Source organism: Hyla sarda, chromosome 11 (assembly GCF_029499605.1).
Source record: "Hyla sarda isolate aHylSar1 chromosome 11, aHylSar1.hap1, whole genome shotgun sequence".
Lineage (NCBI taxonomy): Eukaryota > Metazoa > Chordata > Amphibia > Anura > Hylidae > Hyla > Hyla sarda.
In genome coordinates this window covers 33,710,390-33,733,145 of record NC_079199.1, presented here as the reverse complement: position 1 = coordinate 33,733,145, position 22,756 = coordinate 33,710,390, and the positions used below count along the sequence as shown (strand labels likewise).

Below are 22,756 nucleotides of genomic sequence, written 5' to 3'. Positions count from 1 at the left end.
TCCAGAGCAGCATATGTTTCATATGGGGATTTTCTCCTGCACTGGACAGTTCCAAAAAATGGACAGCAGAGGTCAGCAGAGAGCACTGTGGTCGTGACATAAGAGAAATCCAAAAAAGAAAAGAATTTCTTCTGTAGTATACAGCCCCTAAAAAGTACTGGAAGGATTAAGATTTTTTAATAGAAGTAATTTACAAATCTGTTTTTGGCACCAGTTGATTAAAAAAAAAAAAAAAAAAAAAAAGTTTTCCACGGGCGTACCCCTTTAATCATTACAAGCAGAATAATGAAATTGATAAAGTGAAATACCAACTCTGATTGGTCGAATCATCCAGCCATTTACACCTACTGCAGTTCAGGACTATGGGGGAGATTTCTCAAAACCTGTGGAGAGGAAAAATTGCCCAGTTGCCCATAGCAACCAATCAGCTCGCTTCCTACATTCTTAACAAGGTCTCTGAAAAATTAAAGTAGCCCTCTAATTGGTTGCTATGGGAGACTGGGCATCTTTGCCTCTCAACAGGTTTTGATAAATCTCCCCGTGTGTTGATTCCATGTTGTGTGTACTTCCAACAAACAATGTTCCAGGAGAGAATATTGTATCTTTATAATACTGTAACCTGTGGCCATTGTAAGTTGAGGGACCACTGTAATAGTTTTATTCTCAAAATTTTTAGCAGCCATGTGCAACACACATTGTATGCACAGCAAAAACCTATTAAAAGGGAATCTGTCAACTCAATCTTATGCATAGAGCTACTCACATTACTGGTTAGCTGTTCGGGCGACTGAACAATTGGTACCTTTACTGGAGCCAATTACAAATCTATAAACCCTTTTCTTCAGGAGGCGGTGCTGAGCTGCTACGGCCCTGCCCTTTCCCTTCCTGACAGAAATATTGTAGGGAAGTAGCAGGTGTAAAAGCCAGGTAGGTTTATTCAACAAAGATGCAACGCGTTTCGCTGCGCATGCGCAGCGAAACGCGTTGCATCTTTGTTGAATAAACCTGCCTGGCTTTTACACCTGCTACTTTCCTGCAATTACTCATCCAGCGCCGGATTCATTCCTGTATCTCCATATTGCTCACCAGTCTCCAGGAAGGCTGCGGACTAGGGATCGACCGATTATCAGTTTGGCCGATATTATCGGCCGATAATCACGATTTTGGGCATTATCGGTATCGGCAATTACCTTGCCGATAAGCCGATAATGACCACCCCCCGCACCGCGACTGCCCCCCATTGCCTCCCCCATCCCAGGTTTTATTATTACCTGTTCCCGGGGCCCAGTAGGATACATACACTCTCCTGCTGTCAGTGGAGAGATCAGAGCAGAACATCTAGAGATCGGCGAGGGACACATAGGACATATTGTACTAGTGATCATCAGATCCCCCCCCCCCCCCCCCACACCACCACTCTTTTCAGTGTATAACATAATTTAATACATACACCTAAGTAACATTTAGTAATCTACCCAAGAAGACAGGTGGACAGGAGGATTGAAGTACAATATGTCCTATGTGTCCCTCGCCGATCTCTAGATGTTCTGCTCTGATCTCTCCACTGACAGCAGGAGAGTGTATGTATCCGGCTGGCACTAGGACCCAGCGGCACTCCAGTAGTCTGCAGACTCACGCACTCCTTTCCCTGCACGAGCTGACAGGAGAGACGAGGCTGATTCTACTGCGGCCGGGCTGTTAATCACGCCCATGTAGGCGTGTTTAGGACGGGAGGGGCGTGATTTCAGCTCTGGCCACGGCGACTAAATAGGAATGCAGCACCGCCCAAGTGACTACTTACAGAAATTAACATACAGCGCGGGACATTTTATTTGATTTTAAGTTGATTTTCGGAGCTTTTCATTCATTGCCATGCACTACAGAAACATGGTAGGAACAATGGATACATACTCTAGGACGTGTTTTTAATAGTTACAGGGGGTAAAAAGTGATGATTGGTTCCCTTTAAGTTAGTCTTGAAACGATCATCAACTCCAGCAAAGGTATCGTTCATTATAATGCCCAACAGCTATCCAGCCATGTGTGCAGCTGGATCAAATAGAGATTCCCTATAAAGGGTTATTGCAGATTGGATATGCCATCACTTTATGACTGCTGGATGTCCAACCCCCAGGACCCCCACTAATCCAGATAAAGAAGGAGAAGCAGTGCTGGTGTAGCGCTTCATCCCATTCAATGTTTTCCTTGCACCCCTTGTCCCTAGCCACCCAACATGCAGGTACCTGCCACCAGCTCCAGAAACTTGAAAGGGATAGTGTTGTAGTTCTTTGCACAGTGTCGTTGTGCAGAGATAAACCATGAAGTGCATTGCTAGTCAGAATTGGTGGGGGCCCCCAGAGGTCAGATCCCCACAGATCTAAAAGTAATGGCATATCCTTTACTAGCAGTGAATACCCCAATTTCAGCATTTACATAAAAAGGGAATACAACTAAAAAATATTTACTAAAGTGGAAAAATATTATTGGAAAACAAAAATTATTATTGAAAAAAAAAAAAAAAAAACTATGAGGGAAAGAAATAGAAGTTTTAAAATGTAGCTGCACATAATAGGGTAAAGTAATTCTACAGCAGCTAAGTTACAGTGCTTTGTATCATCACTACAAAACTATTGTGGTAATGGCACCCCAGTATTAAAGGAGTAGTGCAGTGAAATAGAACTTATCCCCTACCCAATGGATAGCAGATAAGTTATAGATAACAGGAGGTTCGACCACTGGGACCCCCCGCAATTTTCTGAACGGGGCCCCGGCAGTCTGCCGGAAGCGACCGTTCTGACCCCAGCAGGAAGCTGCGGCCAATACACCCCCTCCATATATCTCCGTGCAGGGGTCGGCACACTCCCTTCCAGCAGACTGCTGGGGCCCCGTTCAGGAGATCGCGGGGGGTCCCAGTGGTCGAACCCCATGTGATCTATAACTTTTCATATCCTTTGGATAGGGGATAAGTTATATTTCACTGCACTACTACTCCTGTAATCTGTTACATTTAGTCTTAAAGCAATATTATTCTTACCCAGCAGCGGTAATTCTGGATCAAGTTCAAACGCACGGCTTGGACACTTCCGTCATAGCAGCCTGTGTAGATCTATGGAATATTTCATCAATAAGAGACACTTCTAAATTCATTATTTCGACGGCAAGTGGACAACATATTTAAAAAAGAGAAAGTAGGTCTTCATGGATTAGGTAACACATCTTTCTCTATCGGCTCCATAGGGGGACACAGACCGTGGGTGTATGCTGCTGTCTCTAGGAGGTGTGACACTATGGTAATAAAAAAAAGTTGGCTCCTCCCAGCAGGATATACCCGCCTTCAGGCCCTGAGCTAATCAGTTTAAGCTTAGTGTCTGAAGGAGGTGGACATGGTCTGGAATTCTCCAGACCAGGTCTTCTGATTTTTTGTTTTCCTAGTATAGGGACGTGTTATTTTTTTATTCCTTTTTCTTTCCTGTTTTCAGGTGGGGACTCAGGGACTAAGGTTCCCTGTTTCCCCATTGCGAGTAAGGGGGCACAGACATTGCGTATATGCGCTGTTCACCCCCCCCCCCCCTCGCCAACGGTCAGCGCCTGGGTTGGTACCTCATGGGTCCGGGTCCCCCTATTTCCCTGCTCGCCTCGCTCGCGCATAGCAGCCAGGCGTGATGCAGGTAACTAAAGCTGACTGAAGACTTCACTGAAGACTCCATTAGGTAAGTTCTTCTGACTGAGGTAAGTACTTTCCTCCCTAGGTACAGACTTGCAACCTCTGGAGACCCTCTGTTTTGGCCCACTTTTCAGGTTATGGGGCTGGCCTTTTATTCTGGGGAGCAGTGGCATTTCAGGGGGCATGTGGAGCAGTGACATTTCAGGGGGCATGTAATTTACTGGCCACTTTACTGTATGTGTGCGTGTTTCTTGCAACTATGTCCGCAGCACCTTATATGCGGCTGTCAGCCGCAGCGCTGGTACGGGCCGGGCTCTCTCAGTACCGGCTTACTCTAATTTCTCCAACAGCGCCTTATATGCGGCTGACAGCCGCGGCGCTGGTACGGCCCGGGCGCTCTCAGTGCCGGCTTACTTTCACTTTCTCCGGCAGTCTCTGCTGGCGTACAGGCCGCCCGCTCTATTCCCCGAGCGCATATGCGGCTGACATGTGCGCTCGGGACAAGGAGCGGGCGCCATTACTGCTTCTTCTCGGTAGGCCATAGCTCCGCCCACAGGGCGGTCGGAGCTCTTAAGAGGCGCGAAGTAGCCTCCAATCAGCGCCGTGGGCGCGAATTTCTGTTAGGAGGGGCCAATTAGTTAGTGCCTCTGCTTCAGGCACGCCCCTCATTCCCTATTGGCTGGCACTCTAGCTGCACGGAGCCGAGTTCTCCTCACTGCAGCTGCCTGGGGTCACAGACTAGGGTGAGAAAGTCCCTGTCTTTTTTTTTTCTCATTATGTCTGTACCCAGAGCTGTTCCTCCCTCTAAACAGAATCCTGGAACGTCAGTGACTTATTTTGCCTGTAAGCACTGTAATACCAAGATGCCTGGCTCTGCTGAGCCCACTTGCCCTGCCTGCTCCACTGCTCCCCCAGACCCCCTGATGCCCTTTCGGTTCCGGTGGATTCAGCCGCTCCACCAGCCTGGGTTTCTTCCCTGACCCAGTATATGGCTGACTTGACCCAAGTCTCCCGTTCGGTGGCTGAGGCCTCCCGGGAAGTGGTGTCCGCCTTGTGGAGGTCTTTCTTGCGCAGGGCCTCTGAAAGGGCCCGCTCCTCATCTCCACAAACTTCACGCTCTCAGAAGCGTACTAGGGGTGCCTCGTCTGACTCTTCCATTGAGTCTTCAGATAGACGTAGGCGTTCTCCTTGCCCCCCCCCCCCCCCCCCCCGTCATCTGGGCACAAACGTCGCTCCTCTAGAGGACGTTCTCCAAGTCGCCACTCTGCCACGCCAGGGCCGCGTACCCGGTCAGGGTCGCCCCCCTCCAGGACTGCCTCTATTCGTTCATATTCTCCTGGTGAACTGGCGGACGAGGCTTCCGAGCCGGCATCTGACTCAGAGGACCGCTTGGATTCAGTTGAAACGGTGAACTCATTGGTGACAGCCATAAGAGACACCTTTCACTTAGAGGACCCAGGATCTTCGGATGTCACTCCAGGAGTATCCTTTCATCGTGCTAAGCCAGCACCTCAAAGGTTCAGCTCTCACGCGGACTTTGACGACATTCTGGAATCTGCATGGAAACATCCAGAAAAGAGGTTCCCGGGAATCAAGACGATTCAAGAACGTTATCCATTTGACAAGGACTTTGTCACCTAGGTGGTTTCCCCTCCCTCTGTGAATCCACCAATCTCCCGGATCTCTAAGGCGACTACACTGCCACTGGCAGATGCCGCGGACTTCAAGGATTCCACGGACAAGAAGGTAGAATCCTTAGCGAAGTTTGCCTCTGAAGCAGCTGGCTCTTCTCTTCTTCCCATCTTCGCCTCGACATGGGCAAGGCCCTGTCGGAGTGGTGCCAAGAGCTCCATCAGGATATCTTAGCGGGATCCCCCCCAGATGATCTATCTGTCCTGGCTCTCCAATGTTCTAAATCTGGGGACTTCCTGTGCGCAGCTTGCAGGCAGTCAGCCTGTTGTCCTGCCTTTGCTGTGGGTCACCTAGCGGCTCTCCGCCGCTCTATGTGTCTTAAAGCTTGGAATGCGGATGCCGCTTCCAAAAAGGTCTCTCACTGTGCTTCCTTTTACGGGTGGCTATCCTTTCGGCAAGCGCCTTGATGAGATTATCTCTGAGGCGACGGGAGGTAAGAGTTCCTTGTTGCCTCAAAATAAGGCTCCCCTACTTCCCAAAGGTAGTCCTCTTCCTTTCGGTCCTTTCGGACCTTTGGCTCCAGCAAAGGGTCCCTCGTTCCGGGTGCGCCTGTCTTGGAAGTCAGACTCCAACCGGTCCGGCCGTTTTGCGCCCAAATCAGGCAACCGCAAACCCACTTCGGCATGAAGTGAGGCCCCCACCCGCAACTTTTTTCTCGGGTGGGAGGCCGTCTCTTACTTTTTCGAGACATCTGGACCTTGGGTCAGGGACATGGTGTCCAACGGTTACTGAATCGAATTCGCCTCCCTTCCGGGGGATCGCTTTTTTCGTTCCCGGGCCCCCCAGTCGCCATCTCTGGCGAAGCAATTTTGAGAGGCGCTCCAGTCTCTGTTTCTCCAGGGGGTTATCGTTCCCGTTCCTCCAGGGAAACGGTTCCGGGGTTTCTATTCCAATCTTTGTGGTTCCCAAGAAGGACGGTTCTGTGCGACCAATCCTAGACCTCAAGCGTCTCAACCGTCATCGTCACTTCCGAATGGAATCTCTCCATTCGGTGGTGGCGTCCCTGGAACAAGGGGAGTTTCTTTCATCGGTGGACATCAAGGATGCCTACCTCCATGTGCCAATATTTCCAGGCCATCATCGGAACCTCCGCTTTGCGGTTCCGGAGCAGCATTTTGATTTCGTAGCCCTCCCCTTCGGTCTGGCCTTGGCTCCTCGGGTCTTTACCAAGATCCTTGCGCCAGTGATGGGCCTGTTACGGTCGAGGGGAGTCTGGCTCCAACCAGAGCCCAGACTCTGAAGAATGTGGACGTCACTCTCCACACTCGGGATCGTTTCGGGTGGATGGTCAACCGGGACAAGTCAGTCCTCTGTCCTACCCAGTCTGTAACCTTCTTGGGACTTCGCTTCGACACGGCTTCTGCCCGAATTTGCCTCCCACCGGACAAACGTCTGGTGCTTCTGTCGGGGTCCGCTCCCAGGTCAGTCCCCATCCGCACTTGTATGGAAGTCCTGGGTCAGATGGTGGCAACTATGGAGGCCGTACCCTTTGCCCAGTTTCATTACCGCCCCCTTCAACTGGCGATTCTCTCTCGATGGGACAGGCCTCCTCTGTCCCTCGATCGTCAGATTGTTCTCCCTTGCAGGGTCCGTCAGTCTCTGCTCTGGTGGCTCGGCCCCCCCCCCTTCTTCTCCAAGGGCGGTCATTTCTTCCCCTTCACTGGCAGGTAGTTACAACGGATGCCAGCCTTTCAGGCTGGGGCGGTGTGTTCAGGGATTGGACAGTTGAGGGACTCTGGTCTCCCCGAAAGACCCTTCTTCCGATAAACATATTGGAATTACGGGCGATTCTTCTTTGTCTTCTTCATTGGGAGTCCCGGCTTCAGTCCTGTCCTGTCCGCGTCCAGTCGGACAACGCCACGGCCGTGGCGTACATAAATCGACAAGGCGGCACTCGCAGCTCGGCAGCCATGGCCGAGGTGACCAAGATTCTCCTCTGGGTGGAAAGCAAGTCCCGGGACCCTCAGGCTCTGGCCGTGGGCACCATAGTGATTCCTTTGGCAGGGTTTGCCCTACCCTATTTGTTCCCTCCCCTTCCGCTCCTTCCCAGGGTTCTGAGGAAGCTCAAAACAGAGGGCGTCCCCGCCATTCTGGTAGCTCCAGATTGGCCCCGAAGGTCGTGGTACGCTGACGTAGTCAGGCTCCTGGACGACGCTCCTCTGTGCCTTCCGCTCCGTCCGGACCTGCTCTCTCAGGGTCCTCTTTGCCACCCCAATTTACAGTCGCTGCATTTGACGGCATGGCGGTTGAGACCGCGGTTTTGAGGGCCCGCGGGTTCTCTTCCCAAGTCAGTCACACCATGCTCAGGGCATGTAAGCCCTCCTCCGCAAGAATTTACCACCGTACTTGGCGGTCTTATTTTCGTTGGTGTGAAGCTCAGGATTTATCCCCTGTAACCTTCTCGGTTCCCTGTCTTCTCTCCTTTTTGCAGTCGCGTTTGGAACTGTGGTTGCCTCTCAGTTCCCTTAAAGGTCAGTTTTCGGCCCTTGCTATTCTTTTCCAGCGCCCCCTGGCTTCTAATTTTCATGTCCGGACCTTTCTTCAAGGAGTGGCGCATGCTGTTCCTCCTTATCGGTCACCCTCTCCCCCTTGGGACTTGAGTTTGGTTCTGAGTGCCCTCCAGGGTGAACCCTTTGAGCCCCTTAGAGAGGTGTCTTTCCGCCTCTTTTCTTGGAAAGTGGCGTTTCTTGTTGCTATCACCTCCATCCGGAGGGTGTCTGAATTGGCAGCTCTCTCCTGCCTTCTCCGTTTCTCGTGATCCACCAGGACAAGATTGTTTTCCGGCAAGATCCTTCCTTTTTGCCTAAGTTGGTTTCGGCCTTTCATCTCAATGAGGACATTGTCCTCCAGTCTTTTTGTCCTGCTCCATTTCATCCTAAGGAGCGCTTACTACACAAGCTGGGTGTAGTTCGGGCTGTTCAGTCTCATCTCTCCATCACTTCTTCGTTTAATCAGTGTGATTCCTTTTTCGTCCTTACGGAAGGTCATCGTAAGGGACAACCTGCTTCCAAGGCCACCATTCTCGGTGGATTCGGTCCGCCATTTCGGAAGCCTATCGCTGTAAGGGGAAGATTCCTCCTTTCAGGGTTGTGGCTCATTCTACCCGTTCTGTTGGGGCATGAGCTGGCCTCGCAGATTTGCAAGGCGGCTACCTGGTCGTCTTTGCACACTTCTCGAGGTTCTACTGAGTTCATACCTTCGCATCGGCTGATGCTAGTCTGGGTTGTAAAGTGTTGCAGGCGGCAGTGGTTCGGCCGTCTGCCTGACAGTCTATCTGCCCACCCAAGGGACAGCTTTGGTACGTCCCAAGGTCTGTGTCCCCCAATGGAGCCGATAGAGAAAAGGAGATTTTTTGTTTACTTACCGTAAAATCTCTTTCTCGGAGGATCCATTGGGGGACACAGCTCCCGCCCTTTTTGGGGTTTCCTTTGGTTCTCTGTCCGAGGGTGTGTTCGGTTATGTTTCTTTCTTCTGGTTCTCGGACAGTTTTGGGTTTTTTCTTTGACCTGTTGGTCTCCTCCTATTGCTCTGGAACTTAAACTGATTAGCTCAGGGCCTGAAGGCAGGTATATCCTGCTGGGAGGAGCCAACTTTTTTTTTATTACCATAGTGTCACACCTCCTAGAGACAGCAGCATACACCCACGGTCTGTTATCCCCCAATGGATCCTCCGAGAAAGAGATTTTACGGTAAGTAAACAAAAAATCTCCTTTTCATGCTGATAACGTGTTTGCTCTTAAAAAGCAGAATAGGTATCTGTTATAGCAGTGATCTCAAACTGAGGCCCTCCAGATGTTGTAAAACTCCAACTCCCAGCATGCCTGGATCCATTTTTTCATATCAAATGGCTCTAGAAAGTTAAACAGATTTGCAAATTACTTCTATTGAAACATTTTTATCCTACCAGTACTTAGCTGCTGAAGTTGAGTTGTTCTTTTCTGTCTGTCCACAGTGCTTTCTGCTGACACCTGTCTGTCTCAGGAACAAAATCCCATAGCAAACCTCTCCTGCTCTGGACAGGTCCTGAGACCGACAGAGGTGTCAGCAGAGAGCACTGTTGTCAGACAGAAAAGAACATCTCAACTCCAGCAGCTGATAAGTACTGGTAGATATTTTTTAATAGAAGTAATTTACAAATCTGTTTAACTTTCTGGAGCCATTTGATATGGTTAAAAGTGATTGAATAAAGAAACCGTTATACAAAAGGGTCCCTGTCACCAGGCTTATGCCACACTCAAATAGCGCAGCAATGTGAATGTTAGCACAATGTGATCCTTAAGGGTAGGGTCACACATAGCGTAAAAGCTGTGTATTTGAGGTATGTGCATTTTTCAGTAATAGCAAAGTGTATGGGAGTAATAACAAACACCAATATACTTTGCTAGCACTGAAAAACGCATGTGTGTATTTGATGCACGTGTGTTTTTTAGTACTAGCAAAGTATATTAGTGTTTATTAATATTATTGCATGTGCATCAAATACGCAGTATTAACGCTACGTGTGACCCTACCCTAAAACACACGAAAGGTGTATGTGTTATTAGTTCAGTTATACTGGTAAATTCAACAGAACTAACTGAACTCCAAACATTGTTAAAAAAAATTACCACCACATTATACTGAATACTCTAGCAGTAGTGCAGTGATATTTTTTGCAACTAAATTTGAAACTTGTGAATGTATTCACTGAAGGTTCGTTGTGATATAAGTCAATTTACTGTATACATTCTTACCATACTTTTGTGGATTGTCATACACATGATCATATCTGAATGTCCTCCGTAGACTTGTAACCGGTCATGTGACTAGAATAGTTAAAGGGACATATGATTATCAGTACTTGAATTATGAAAGCTTCTAAAAATCGCACAATATAGGAATAAGAAGTGAAAAAGCCCAGCTCTACCTGCAACTCATAAACACGAACAAATTTATCCAAGCAGGCTGTCACCATGACTTTCCCCAAGATATTAACTACAGTGACGGCATGATTGTGTCCTTTATAAATTCGCACCAGTTCCCCTGTCTAGAAAAAGACAAAAAAACATGATGTTAAATAATACATACAGGATTTTGCACCAATTTCAGCATTTACAGAGTTATGTATAGCCCATACACCATCTATAATAGGAAAAATTTTTATAAGACTAGAGAAAAGAAAGGAAGGGGGAACATATTAGGAAAAGTGACACTTCCTTAAAGGGGTATTCCAGGCAAAACCTTTTTTTTATATAAATCAACTGGCTCCGGAAAGTTAAACAGATTTGTAAATTACTCCTATTAAAAAAATCTTAATCCTTCCAATAGTTATTAGCTTCTGAAGTTTTCTAACTGCTCAATGATGATGTCACGTTCCGGGAGCTGTGCATGATGGGAGAATATCCCCATAGGAACTGCACAGCTCCCGGGACGTGAGTCATCAGAGAGCATTTAGACAGAAAACAACAACTCAACTTCAGAAGCTAATAACTATTGGAAGGATTAAGATTTTTTAATAGAAGTAATTTAAAAATCTGTTTAACTTTCCGGAGCCAGTTGATATATAAAAAAAAGTTTTGGCCTGGAATACCCCTTTAAGCTTTGTCCGGCTCCTGATTTTGGCAAATACACAAAACTGTGGACCACTGACCTCTAGATGTGATCAAGTTTTATCATTACTTTACAGCAGAATCACTGGGCATAAATAACATTGTCACTGACTGTAATAAACTTACATGAATGTTATGAGCATGGACAGACTGATCGCTTGAACCACTGAACACCAAGTCGTTGACAACCTGTAAAAAAGTAAATAAGTAAATTATATTCAGTGTTGTTCAGTCTGAATTTTACAACTTAAGCCATTATTCAATGCTATTTGGTATTGGAAAGATTCCTGTATATGATTTACCACTAATAACAGTCAGAATTAGTTTAGTACTTTCGTTCTCACTATAACAAGTGTTTACCAATAAGTATCCAGCACCAGAAGAAGAAAAGCGGCACACCGGGATAACTTGAAGGTAAAATCCAGGACTTTATTTAGTGTAGATTAACACATGGTAGGGGGAGGACAAAAATGCAGAAGGCAAAAAGGACGGGCAACAATTGTTTCGCACAGGCAATGTGCTGCTACTGGCCCCTGTCTGGAAGTTGTCTAATACAGGTGTGTTTATGTGGGACGGGCTTCCGCCTACAAATGACCAGCCAGGTCCACCCACCTAGATCACCTGCATTGCAACGTCAGACATTTGACCAAGTGCTGATCACAGAAACTTGTTACTCATATGTAGAACATATACCAGAAAATGCATATACAAATTACAAAAAAGAATTCCGGTCATTTAGACCCATTGGACCCAAAGCATTCAAGCGTAAAATCCACTTTGCTTCAGCTTGAAGCAGTAGTTGATAACGGTCGCCACCTGACTTGAGGTTTTATTCTTTCTATGGCAGCAAATTTCAATACGGCGGTGTTCCCATTATGCGTTTCTACTATGTGGATTAACCTTGAAGCTCCTTTTCCAGTACGTACAGAGTACAGATGTTCTCTTACTCTTATAAATAACTTTCGTCTGGTTTTTCCCACATAGTAGAACCCACAAGTACAAAAAAAGTACATATACAACAAAAGTGGTCTTGCAAGTAAAAAAAAATTAATCTTATTAGATGACTGACATCTCCCAATTGCAGAATTCCCTTGTGGAACTATATTTGTGAGCCAATTTTCTTGTACATTATTTTTTGCTTTTTCTTTTTTAATAAGATCCCCAATTGTTTTATTTTTTTTGTATGTGATCAGTGGTTTTCTGGCCACTATTTCATGCAGATCCGGGTCTGATTCTAAAACTTACCAGAACTTCCATATTGCCCTATTTATCACACTATTCTGTGGGGTATTTTTAAAAGCAAAAGGAAAACGTTTTTTGTGCCGCTTTTCTTCTTTTGGTGCTGGATCTACATGGACTGTTTTTTACAAGCTGTGCACCAGTGGATGTGAAAGGATATCACCATGCCTATGACCAAGAGTAACCCCAACCCCCTACTACAGGAACAGATCAGTCCATTTACTACATCGTTGCCTTGTATGCTGTGCCACATTCTGTTCTTTCTACATTCCTTGTTTACCAATAAGTATGCATCCAGCTTTTACAAAACTACAACGTCCTGCATGCCCAGAGAGGCTAGGATTTGATAATAAATTTCAAGAACATGATTTACAAGAGAAATTGTATTTACTCTCTTGGTAAAAAGACAAATAACGTAGCCATACTGTTCAATAGGTATATTATATTTTAGTCTTCCCAAGAAGATAGGGGGGGATGCGTCTCTGAACATTGGTACTCATTAAAGGATACCAGTTTACTACACTGAGGTACGTGCCACAAGTTTTTTTTTTTTTTTTTTTTCAATTCTGGATACAGTGGTCCCTCAACATACGATGGTAATCCGTTCCAAATGGACCATCGTTTGTTGAAACCATCGTATGTTGAGGGATCCGTGCAATGTAAAGTATAGGACAGTGGTCTACAACCTGCGGACCTCCAGATGTTGCAAAACTACAACACCCAGCATGCCCGGACAGCCAATGGCTGTCCGGGCATGCTGGGAGTTGTTGTTTTGCAACATCTGGAGGTCCACAGGTTGAAGACCACTGGTATTGGAGGTTATACTCACGTGTCCCCCGCCGCTCCGGACCGTCACCGCTGCCCTGGATGTCGCCCTCCATCGCTGTCGCCGGGTCCCCGACGCTCCGGCAAGGTCTCTGCTTCCCCGGAATCCTCACTCTCCGTTGCCGCCATCACGTCGGTACGCACGCCACTCCTATTGGATGATGGGACGGCGTGCGCAGCGACGTGATGATGAAGATAGAGAGCGCCGACGATGCAGGGGATCCCGAAGAGGACACGATGGAGCCCCGAGGACAGGTAAGTGATCGTCAGCAGACCACACGGGGCACCGTATACGGCTATCCGGTGGCAGCTGAAGCAGTCAGTGCTGCCGGATAGCCGTTTATGCGATGGCCCCGACATACAAAAGCATCGTATATTGATGCTGCCTTCAACATGCGATGGCCTCTGAGAGTGATCGTATGCTGAAATGATCGTATGTCGGGGCCATCGTAGGTCGGGGGGTCACTGTATTGTCTTAGCAATTTACATGATATAATGGCCAACTAACAGAAAAAATTTACTAATGCTCATCTAAAAACATCTTCTCACCTTCATGCAAAGGACTGTTTTAGTGTGACCCTCTAAAGTGCGAAGCAGGAGGCCATTATTGGCATCTCGAACGCTGATCGTACAATCATAGGAACCGACGAGCAGTAATCTTCGAGCTCCCTCCTGAGCTGTTGCCAAGCAGCTAACTGCCCGAGGACCGTGGCACTCAAACACATCAATGGGCTTGTTGTTCTTAAAAAAAACACAATACAAAAGGACAATTTAGGAATAGAGTAAATAAAAACTTAACTATACCAATAGTTTTGTATTAGGTGTCTTGTGGTAAGACCCTCCTAAGTAACAATTACAAATATAGCTACTGTTATGTTGAGACGGCACGTTTAGTCTTACAGAGATACTTCACAGATATGACCATGGTAATTTCTAGTAAAACTACTACTAGTTCATGTTAGTATGGAGAGGTGGTGGCACTAGTACATGATCAAGGGATACCGAACTACCATTATTAGGTTAGGTTCAGACTGAGGAATCTCTGACTGGCACCTGGCTCAATCAGTTCTAGGACTGTGCAGACACTGTCAGTTCAAATAGACCGCAATGTATTCTGTGCACTATTCTGCTGAGAGTAATAAGCAGGTCCATTCTTTCGGTAGCAGAATTTTAGTGATGGAAGCTCCGTTGCTAGAATTCTGTAGTGTGCACTGTGCATTATCATCCCATTGACAGCAATGAGACCGGAATTACAGAGCGTAATAGTAAAAGTAGAATTATCCTTGGAAATTCTGTAGTCTAAACCTAGTGAATCTGTAGTAAGCGACAAATAGTGTGCATGATCTATATCTGAAAGCCTAAACAGCCCACTAATTTATAAAAGCAATTTAACATAAAGTATTGATTTACTAACCTTAATGGAGAATGTGACTACTGTTCCATTGGCAAGTCCCACATAGAGGATTTTCCATCTGACATGCAGACACAGGACTCGTTCTTCAAGATCTAAGGTTCCAATACATTCTCGGGACTAAAGAGTAAAATAGAGTAAAAGCAAATACTAAGTTGCAATACAATACAATACTATTGATGAGCATATCTGAGTCATTATCATGCGTGTTAAAATGCTTGAACACTTTGTGTTCATAAAGGGTTTATCCAGGAAAAAACTTTTTTTTATATATCAACTGGCTCCAGAAAGTTAAACAGATTTGTAAATTACTTCTATTAAAAAATCGTAATCCTTTCAGTACTTATGAGCTGCTGAAGTTGAGCTGTTTTTTTCTGTCTAAGTGCTCTCTGATGACACGTGTCTCGGGAACCGCCCAGTTTAGAAGCAAATCCCCATAGCAAACCTCTTCTACTCTGCTCTCTGCTGACATCTCTGCTTGTCTCGGGAACTGCACACTGTTGCCAGACAGAAAACAACAACAACTCAACTTCAGCAGTTGATAATTATTGAAAGGATTAAGATTTTTTAATAGAAGTAATTTACAAATCTGTTTAACTTTCTGGAGCCAGTTGATATATAAAAAAAAGTTTTTTCATGGAATACCCCTTTAAGTGTTTTTTGGGAGAAATTTCGACTTCTCTGTACATGCATGCCTATGGTGTTTGTAAACTGCTATTAAGTAGTTCGAAAAATCTAAATGCTGAAAGTGTAGACAATATTTTTCTATATACATTAAAGTAACATGTGACAAGCATTTTACAAACCTAAACTAATGCAGTGAAAAAATGGCAATGAAAATGGCACAAAAAAAAAAAATAAAGCACAAAAGCAACTTACAGTTTTATAACTCTCAGGACAAAGTACCTTTATAGAAAAGCATCGGACTGTGTGGTCACTAGATCCAGTATACAGCATAGCATTCCTCCCATGTGGCTGAGTGACGAGGAGGCAATTGACTTTTGATGTATGTCCTTCAAAAACACCTTCACATTTCCGGGTCTTTAAAAAGAACAGAGCACGAGCGTTACCACTTCGTTTATATCTCACCAGCAGTGCAGATGTGCATGTAAAACCATGCGGTATGAACAATCTGTCTATTTACATTACCCTAGGAAACTGGTATAGCCCAAACAAGGAGAATTCTGAAAGGCACTCACCAGAAGATACAAAATGTAAAAACAAGATATTCCTGCACTCACCACAAACCACTGTAGAGGAAGCAGTCATGGAGGTTTGGGAATAGCATGGGGTCTCAGAGGCTACAACCGGTGGTTTCGTGCAGTGAATGCACTACTTCCGGCCTCCGCCGGAGGCCGGAAGTAGTGCATTCACTGCACGAAACCACCAGTTGTAGCCTCTGAGGCCTCGTTCTATCCCCATACCTCCATCGCGGCTTCCTCTACAGTGAACAGATTGTGGTGAGTGCAGGAATATCTTTTTTTTACATTTTGTATCTAGTGTCTTTTGCATGTTTCCATTCCTAGCACCACCCTACCACTGCATTTATAATGGGACTAAGATTTTTTTTCTGGACTGTTATTTCATATGGTAGTCATTTATATTAGGCGCGTACTCCTTGATGGTTTAGCACTCACCACAAGGTTGTAAGCTCGCACTGATTTGTCTGCAGAACATGTGTACAGTGTGCCATCAAAGATCTGAAGGGCATTAACAGATGCTTGATGTCCTTCAAAGCTGCCTTCTGTAGGTTGGTCTTCTTCACCGGGTTCTGATGACACTTCTGACAAAGAGAAATTGAGAGATTAGCTACACACTTACTTACTGTCATCCTAAACCTTTGTGATTGATTCAAGTGGTCTTTGCCCAGACATGAATTACTTACCTGCTGAAATCTTTACCGCATTACTGGAGTCTCTGCAAGTTTTAGCCTTTCTGCAGATGTAGGGGGAAAAGAGGAAAATGAATAAAAGGGACAATATGGACCCAAGCATTTTGGTAGCTCGGAGGAATTATTATTAGGTTCTGTACACATCTACATTGTAGGCACTAATCAGTCTCAATTGCATTTAAATGGATTTGCATACAAAAAAAAAATCTATTTTTCTAAATAAAACAACAGAAACCCTGACAAGACCTATTACAGGGGTCCCCAGTCTCCTGTGCCTTCTTACTGGCATAATTGCAGTGAGGAGTTTGCATGAAACAGAAGCAGTGCATGTGTGCTGCCAATCCATACAACTCAACTAGAGTTCCAGAAGAAACAGTCAAGTGCTGTTAAGCTCAGTGCATATTGTATTTTCTTTTTCTGTTTCACAGTTTTAAAGGGGTACTCTGGTGAAAAACTAATTTTTTTTTCATATCAAATGGCTCCAGAAAGTTAAACAGACTTGTAAATTACTTCTATTAAAAAATCTTATGCTGATGCCTACCTGCCTGATGAAGGGGATCCCAAACCCTGAAACGCATTGCACCCTGGCTTAATAAATATTTATAATTTATTCATCACTATCATTCGATTGAATCTGTGGATCGCACCGTGGAACCGGGTATTTCTTTCCTCATCTACATCCTGCTCTGAATCGGCTTGCTCATCGCTGGATCCGATACCGGGAGGCTGAACCACTAATCTCATGCGCTTGTGTAGTTGTGTCAGTTACACAACCGTGCCAGGTGAGAGGACCACTGAAACGCTTGTGAATCCTGCACCCTCTTGCATCAATCTTGTTCCAAACATACTGTCCTATGAGGAGCTCTGCTTATTGTTGTTTTTTAGATATATGAAATTAAAAAATCTTAATCCTACCTTTACTTATCAGCTGCTGAAGTTGAGTTGCTCTTTTCTATCTGACCACAGTGCTCTCTGCTGACATCCCTGTCGGTCTCTGGAACTGCCCAGAGTAGGAGCAAATCCCCATAGCAAGCCACTCCTGCTCTAGACAGTTCCTGAAACAGACAGAGGTGTCAGAAGAGAGCACTGTTGTTTTTCACCGGAATACCCCTTTAATACCTTTCATTTTGCTATTTTTTTTCTATGTAAGTCATTAGGAAATGGCATAATGCAGAATCACATTCTAACATGTTTTTTTTAAATCTTTTTCAAGTGTATAAAAATGTATAGAAACAACACAGTGTGAACCCAGCCTTACTATGGATAGGTAATAAAAGATTCTTGGTGAGAAATCATCTTTAGGAAATCTCTGATGTATTGGAGGAAACAAAACAATTGCTGCTTAGTGGATATGGAGGGAGTCATTTATTCACTCACATACAATTCACTTACAACATTTCAAGATCATCTCAATCTAGGGACAATTTTCCAAGAGGTGTGCACCAGGAAGGTATTATCATTCCACAGTGCTGCAAACCTGTGCATGGCTTTTAAAGCAGTGATCTCCAACTGTTGCAAAACTACAACTCTGACCATGCCCGAACAGAACATGCTGGGAGTTGTAGTTTTGAAAAATTCCACAGTTTAGAGACCACTGCTTTTAAAGGAAATCTGTCACCAGTGTCACCTGCACTAACCTATCGGTACCAACAGGTAGTGCAGGTGTCACTGATGACAACGGTACTTACCTTGTCCCAGTCCGTGGTGGGGATCTCCTGTAATCTCCTTTGTTAGCTCCAGCTCCGGGCACTGGCTTGGGGCACAGGTGGAGCTTAAAGATGTCACCGCTGCTGTTCCCAGGACCCAGCAGAGGGCAGAAGCGGTGAGATCACTAAGCTCCGCCCGTGCCCCAAGCCGCTGCTGCTCTCTGCTGGGTCCCGGCTCCTGGGAACAGCAGCGGTGACATCATAAAGCCCCGCCCGTGCCCCAAGCCAGTGCCCGGAGCTGGAGTTAACGGAGGAGATTACAGGCGATCCCCGCCATGGATCGGAACAAGATAAGTACCGTTGTCATCAGTGTCACCTGCATTGTCTGTCGGTACCGACAGCTTAGTGCAGGTGACACGGGTGACAGATTTCCTTAAAGTATTGATATTGTTTAGGAGGACATCTAAATTATTTGGGTGCTGCTCACCTTAGGATTTCTTCTGAATAGTTCGTGCCCAGTTCACTGGTAGAGGTAACCTCATCATGTGTTTCGATATGCCCCTGGCTTGAGCACACAAAATCTGCAAGGTCATTTTTACATGGACTGTCTGGTTTTTCATCATCAGAATGAGAGTCTATCTCCACCACCTCGAACCGAGGATTTTTTATTTCCATCACTTCAATGTTGGAATCACTGTAATTGCCCACTCTATTCAACTCTGCTTCCTGCGATGCAGTGTCACCCTCCTGTTCCAGAGAAGTAGAAGTACTTACTGTTGTTTCCTTAGACAGTCTTCTACACTTGACCTTTCTCACTGGCTTACTGTCAATGTCCTGCTCAGTGTCACTATTTTCAGGTATATGCGCAGCTCTTAAGGTTTTCTTCTTGCGCAACTTTTTCTTTTTTTTCCCTGATTTTGTTTCAATGGTAATAAGAGTTGACTCTCCATTCTCTGCAGGGCCTGTTGAACAAGTGGTCTCTTGTGTCGATATATTGGTTGTTAGAACTTGACCTTGTTGGGGACTCTGAACAGGAGCAGGATGATTTTCTGTACTGTCAGAGTCTGTTTTTTGGGAGCCATATACTAGTGGTGATGTAGCAACAGATACACTAGTTTTAGCAACAGCTGGAAATTTGCTGGTTAACTCTGCAAGAGACATGGTAGCTGTAATGATTGGATACAGAGAGGATGTATTTTGATCATGTTCACCTTAAAGATAAAAAAGCAAAGATAAAAAAAAAAAAAATGATATATAAAACTATATAAATAAATACATTTACAAATACTGCTGCGGACATGCACTGGTAAAATCCAAAGCAGATTATAGTAGAAAGTGAATTAAATTTTACAAATCCTATTAACATTGGCCCAGGGTTTTAATTGGTCTTGTTTTCAAAATCACGCTTACACTGAACTGCACCAATCACATCACTAATGTGAAAACAGATCAATTTAATGGTGCAAACACCATGCACCATTATGAGACAACTTGCATTAAAAACCTTTATATAAACCCTTCAAAAATATCTTGGGAGGTAGAAATAAACAAAGATGATGTCCCCTTTTCAGGTTTCTGAGATGCTTTGGTCGGTCTCAAAGCAAAATCAGGTGAAGTTAGAAAAAGATAGAAAACGTTATAAATTTGTTGAGAAAACTTAAAATGTTAAAAAAGAAAAGCCCCAACAAAAACTGTCTGCTTTTAGTTTAGTAAATCTAGGCCAATGTGTGAACTTTCCGTGCAGAAATGAGAAGATATGCCCATAAATATAACATATATGCTCAAATATAACCATACAAGATTCAAGCAAAAAAAAAAAAAGAGCATTTTAAGTATAACCCTTACTATAGGTCACTTGCAGTGTACATACCGTTCGTCTGTGGCGGAGGGGTGGACTGTGCTTGGGCCGATGGTGGTAGCGGCAGCAGCTGTGGTGCAATAACATTGTCCTCCACTATTATAGGCGAAAGTGGTTCTTGTTTAATCATAATAGAGGAATCAGGAACAGCAGGGACAGTTGGTGAAGTGCACACGGGGACAGAAGGTGGCAGGATGGGGATATCTGATTCTGGGTGTGGAGACAACCGAAAAGCTGGAGTCTCCAAGAAAAAAGGAAATACATTTCCTGGAGACAAGACTGGTGTCTGTAGTTCGCTGTTTGATCCCTCTTTCCCATCATTGGTGGGTTCATAGGTTTCTGTTATAAAGAGGAATAATTAATTAATATTGTAACTGTAAAAATATTGCAGCATGCAAAAGGCCTTAGGCCTTAGGAAGTATTTTTCTTGGTTTCTATGTCAAGACCTACATGAAAAGTAGATTTTTTTTTTTATACTTACTGTAAAATCTCTTTCTCGGAGGATCCATTGGGGGGGGGGGGGGGGGGACACACACAGGAACCGTGGTATATCTCGCTGACACTAGGCAGGATATACGCCGCCCACTGACTCTGAGCTAATCAGTTTAGTCCCAAAGCAGTAGGAGGAAACCGACAAATCACTACAGAGAGTCCGAAGAAGACCCAGACAAAAATCAAACAAACCCACAGACAGGGAATCTACTCTCAGGTCAACAGACTGATAACCAACAGGTGGGTGCTGTGTCCCCCAATGGATCCTCCGAGAAAGAGATTTTACAGTAAGTATAGAAAAAAAAATCTACTTTTCTCGTTCGGCTCCACTGGGGAACATAGGAACCGTGGGATGCACCAAAACAGTCAACAGGGTGGGAAATCAGAACCCAGCTAGAGAACTCAGGTGGAACGCCACCGCCGCATGCAAAACTTTTCGCCCAAAATCAGCGTCAGCAGTGTGCACTTGGTAGAACTTGGTGAACGTGTGCACGGACGACCAAGTGGCTGCCTTACACACCTGCAGGGCCGAAGCCCTGTTGAAGACCACCCAGAAGGCCCCAACATAGAGGCAACCACCCACCCGAGGGGAAGGCTCAGGTGGGAATGCTTCTTCAGGCGGGGGTAGGCTTGCGAGTACCTGGCTTGGCGGAGAAACATCCAGAACGGCTGTTCTGCTTCCAGGAGGGGCGTGCTTTGAAGGTAGGAGCCTTCCGAGACAGTGAAGACGCTGGTTTGTCCTGGCGGCCTGAGGTAAAGGACTGGAACAAAGAGGACTTGCGGCGAGAATCGGTGCAACACACCTTATTCTGAGGGAGCAGAGAGCTCTCAGCGCCTGTATCCTCGGAGATGATTTAATCCAGGCGTTTGCCAAAAAGGCAGCCGCCAGTAAAGGGCATCTCTGTGAGAGATCTTTTGGAAGCTGCGTCGGCATTCCGGTCTTTCAACCACATAGATCGGCGGATAGCCTAGTTGCCAGAAGCAAAGGCCGCACAGCGTGCAGATTCCAAAGACGCTGAACATCGATAATCACCAGTGTTGGAAATCTGGAGGGCTAGGTCAGCCAGATCATCTGGAGGAGTCCCGGATAAAACGCCTTGGCATAGTTGAGAGACCCAGGCTGACAAGGCCTTCGATACCCAAGTTGCGGCGAACTTGGAAGCAAGGACGAGCCGACTGCTTCAAAGGCGAATTTCGCTAAATTCTCAATTCGCTTGTCCATGGGGTCCTTGAAGGAAGCTGCATCAGCCAGGGGAAGAGTGGTGGATTTGGATAAGCAAGAGATTGGAGGGCCAACTGTAGGCGGGGCGGTCCATTTGGAGACCAGGTCTGAGCAAATGGAAACATAGCTTTCAGCAGTTTAGACCCTTGGAAGCGTTTTTCAGAGTGCTTCCAGGCAGTCTTTAGCAGGTCAGCAAACTCTGCATGAGTATTGAAGATCTTTGGAGAGCTGCGAGTGCAGTTAAAGGAAACTTCTGGAGCTGGGTCCGAAGTTCCAGGGTCCTGTAGGTGAAAGGTGTCCCTGACAGCCGACACCAAACTGTCCACCATGTCCGACATGTATGACAGCTCTTCGGAATCCGAGTGCAGATTCGAGTCTGCATCCACCAGTTCCCCAGGAGACTGGGAACGGTCAGTGGAGGCTCTAGATCTAGTTGACATAGATCTGGAATGGTGGGCCGGGGATCGGGAGCGGCCCCCAGGGGAGCGACCACGGGAGCGAGGATGCTGCCTAGTAGATGGGGATAGGGAGCGAGAGTGACGTGGAGACGTCGCATCGGTCAGTAAGTGACCCTGGTGCGCTTGTGAGAGCTTCGGCAACTAGAGGAGGCTGAACGAGCCTCCCGGGAGTTTGGACCCAAGGAAGAGTGCTTCAAGGCAGTAGCCACCTCCCTTGAAACTTGCGCCAGATCAGAAATAGTCTGGGAGAGTGAGGACACCAAAATCGGGGGAGGGTCAGTGACCACAGTGATCCTGGGCGGAAGGCACAGAAGGGCTGAGAAGTGAAGCGGAGCAGGCAGAACAGATGGGCTCAGCCGAACCACCAGCATTTTAGTTTTACAGCCCGTACAAAAATAGTACGTGACTAAGGCGGTGACTGCCTGTCGGGGAGGGGACAGGAACAGCAGCAGCATGCAGCTAGACCCGGAGAGGCTGGCACTGACCTCTCGTGCGCGTGCTAGCAGGGGACTGGATGTGGCCCAAGAGGAAGGGAAGGAGCGCCTGACGCGCGGAAATAGCAGCGCTACCCACCGGAGAAACAGGGACCAAGCATGCTGTCGGGAGTAATACGGAGGCTGGCTGTGGCCTCTGTAAGGAAGAAGTTTGCAGAAGTCAGAAAAGGGCCGTGCGCGTACAGAACACCACGGCCGTAACAGAGAGCCGGCCCATGCGACAGTCAGAAAGACTGTCGCACTGCAGAAAGAAGCGTCACATGGTCGGACAGTGAG

The 22,756-nt window shown here is 46.1% G+C and overlaps 1 protein-coding gene across 4 annotated transcripts in view; it reads right to left on the bottom strand.

Moving 5' to 3' along the window:
* The window catches only part of ZNF106 (zinc finger protein 106), a 79,684-nt gene that overhangs the window by 2,643 nt on the left and 54,285 nt on the right, over positions 1-22,756 (bottom strand). For 2 of the 4 annotated variants that reach the window (XM_056546772.1, XM_056546771.1), the window contains exons 10-20: positions 19,827-20,153; positions 18,444-19,167; positions 16,305-16,354; positions 16,057-16,202; positions 15,326-15,460; positions 14,423-14,539; positions 13,558-13,749; positions 11,071-11,133; positions 10,263-10,382; positions 10,090-10,161; positions 3,035-3,106 (exon numbers count right to left, since the gene is read on the bottom strand). In XM_056546772.1, coding sequence (XP_056402747.1) covers positions 3,035-3,106; positions 10,090-10,161; positions 10,263-10,382; positions 11,071-11,133; positions 13,558-13,749; positions 14,423-14,539; positions 15,326-15,460; positions 16,057-16,202; positions 16,305-16,354; positions 18,444-19,167; positions 19,827-20,153 — 2,018 coding nt within the window. The remainder of the gene's footprint in view (positions 1-3,034; positions 3,107-10,089; positions 10,162-10,262; positions 10,383-11,070; positions 11,134-13,557; positions 13,750-14,422; positions 14,540-15,325; positions 15,461-16,056; positions 16,203-16,304; positions 16,355-18,443; positions 19,168-19,826; positions 20,154-22,756) is intronic. The other 2 variants (XM_056546773.1, XM_056546774.1) reach the window with 2 other exon arrangements.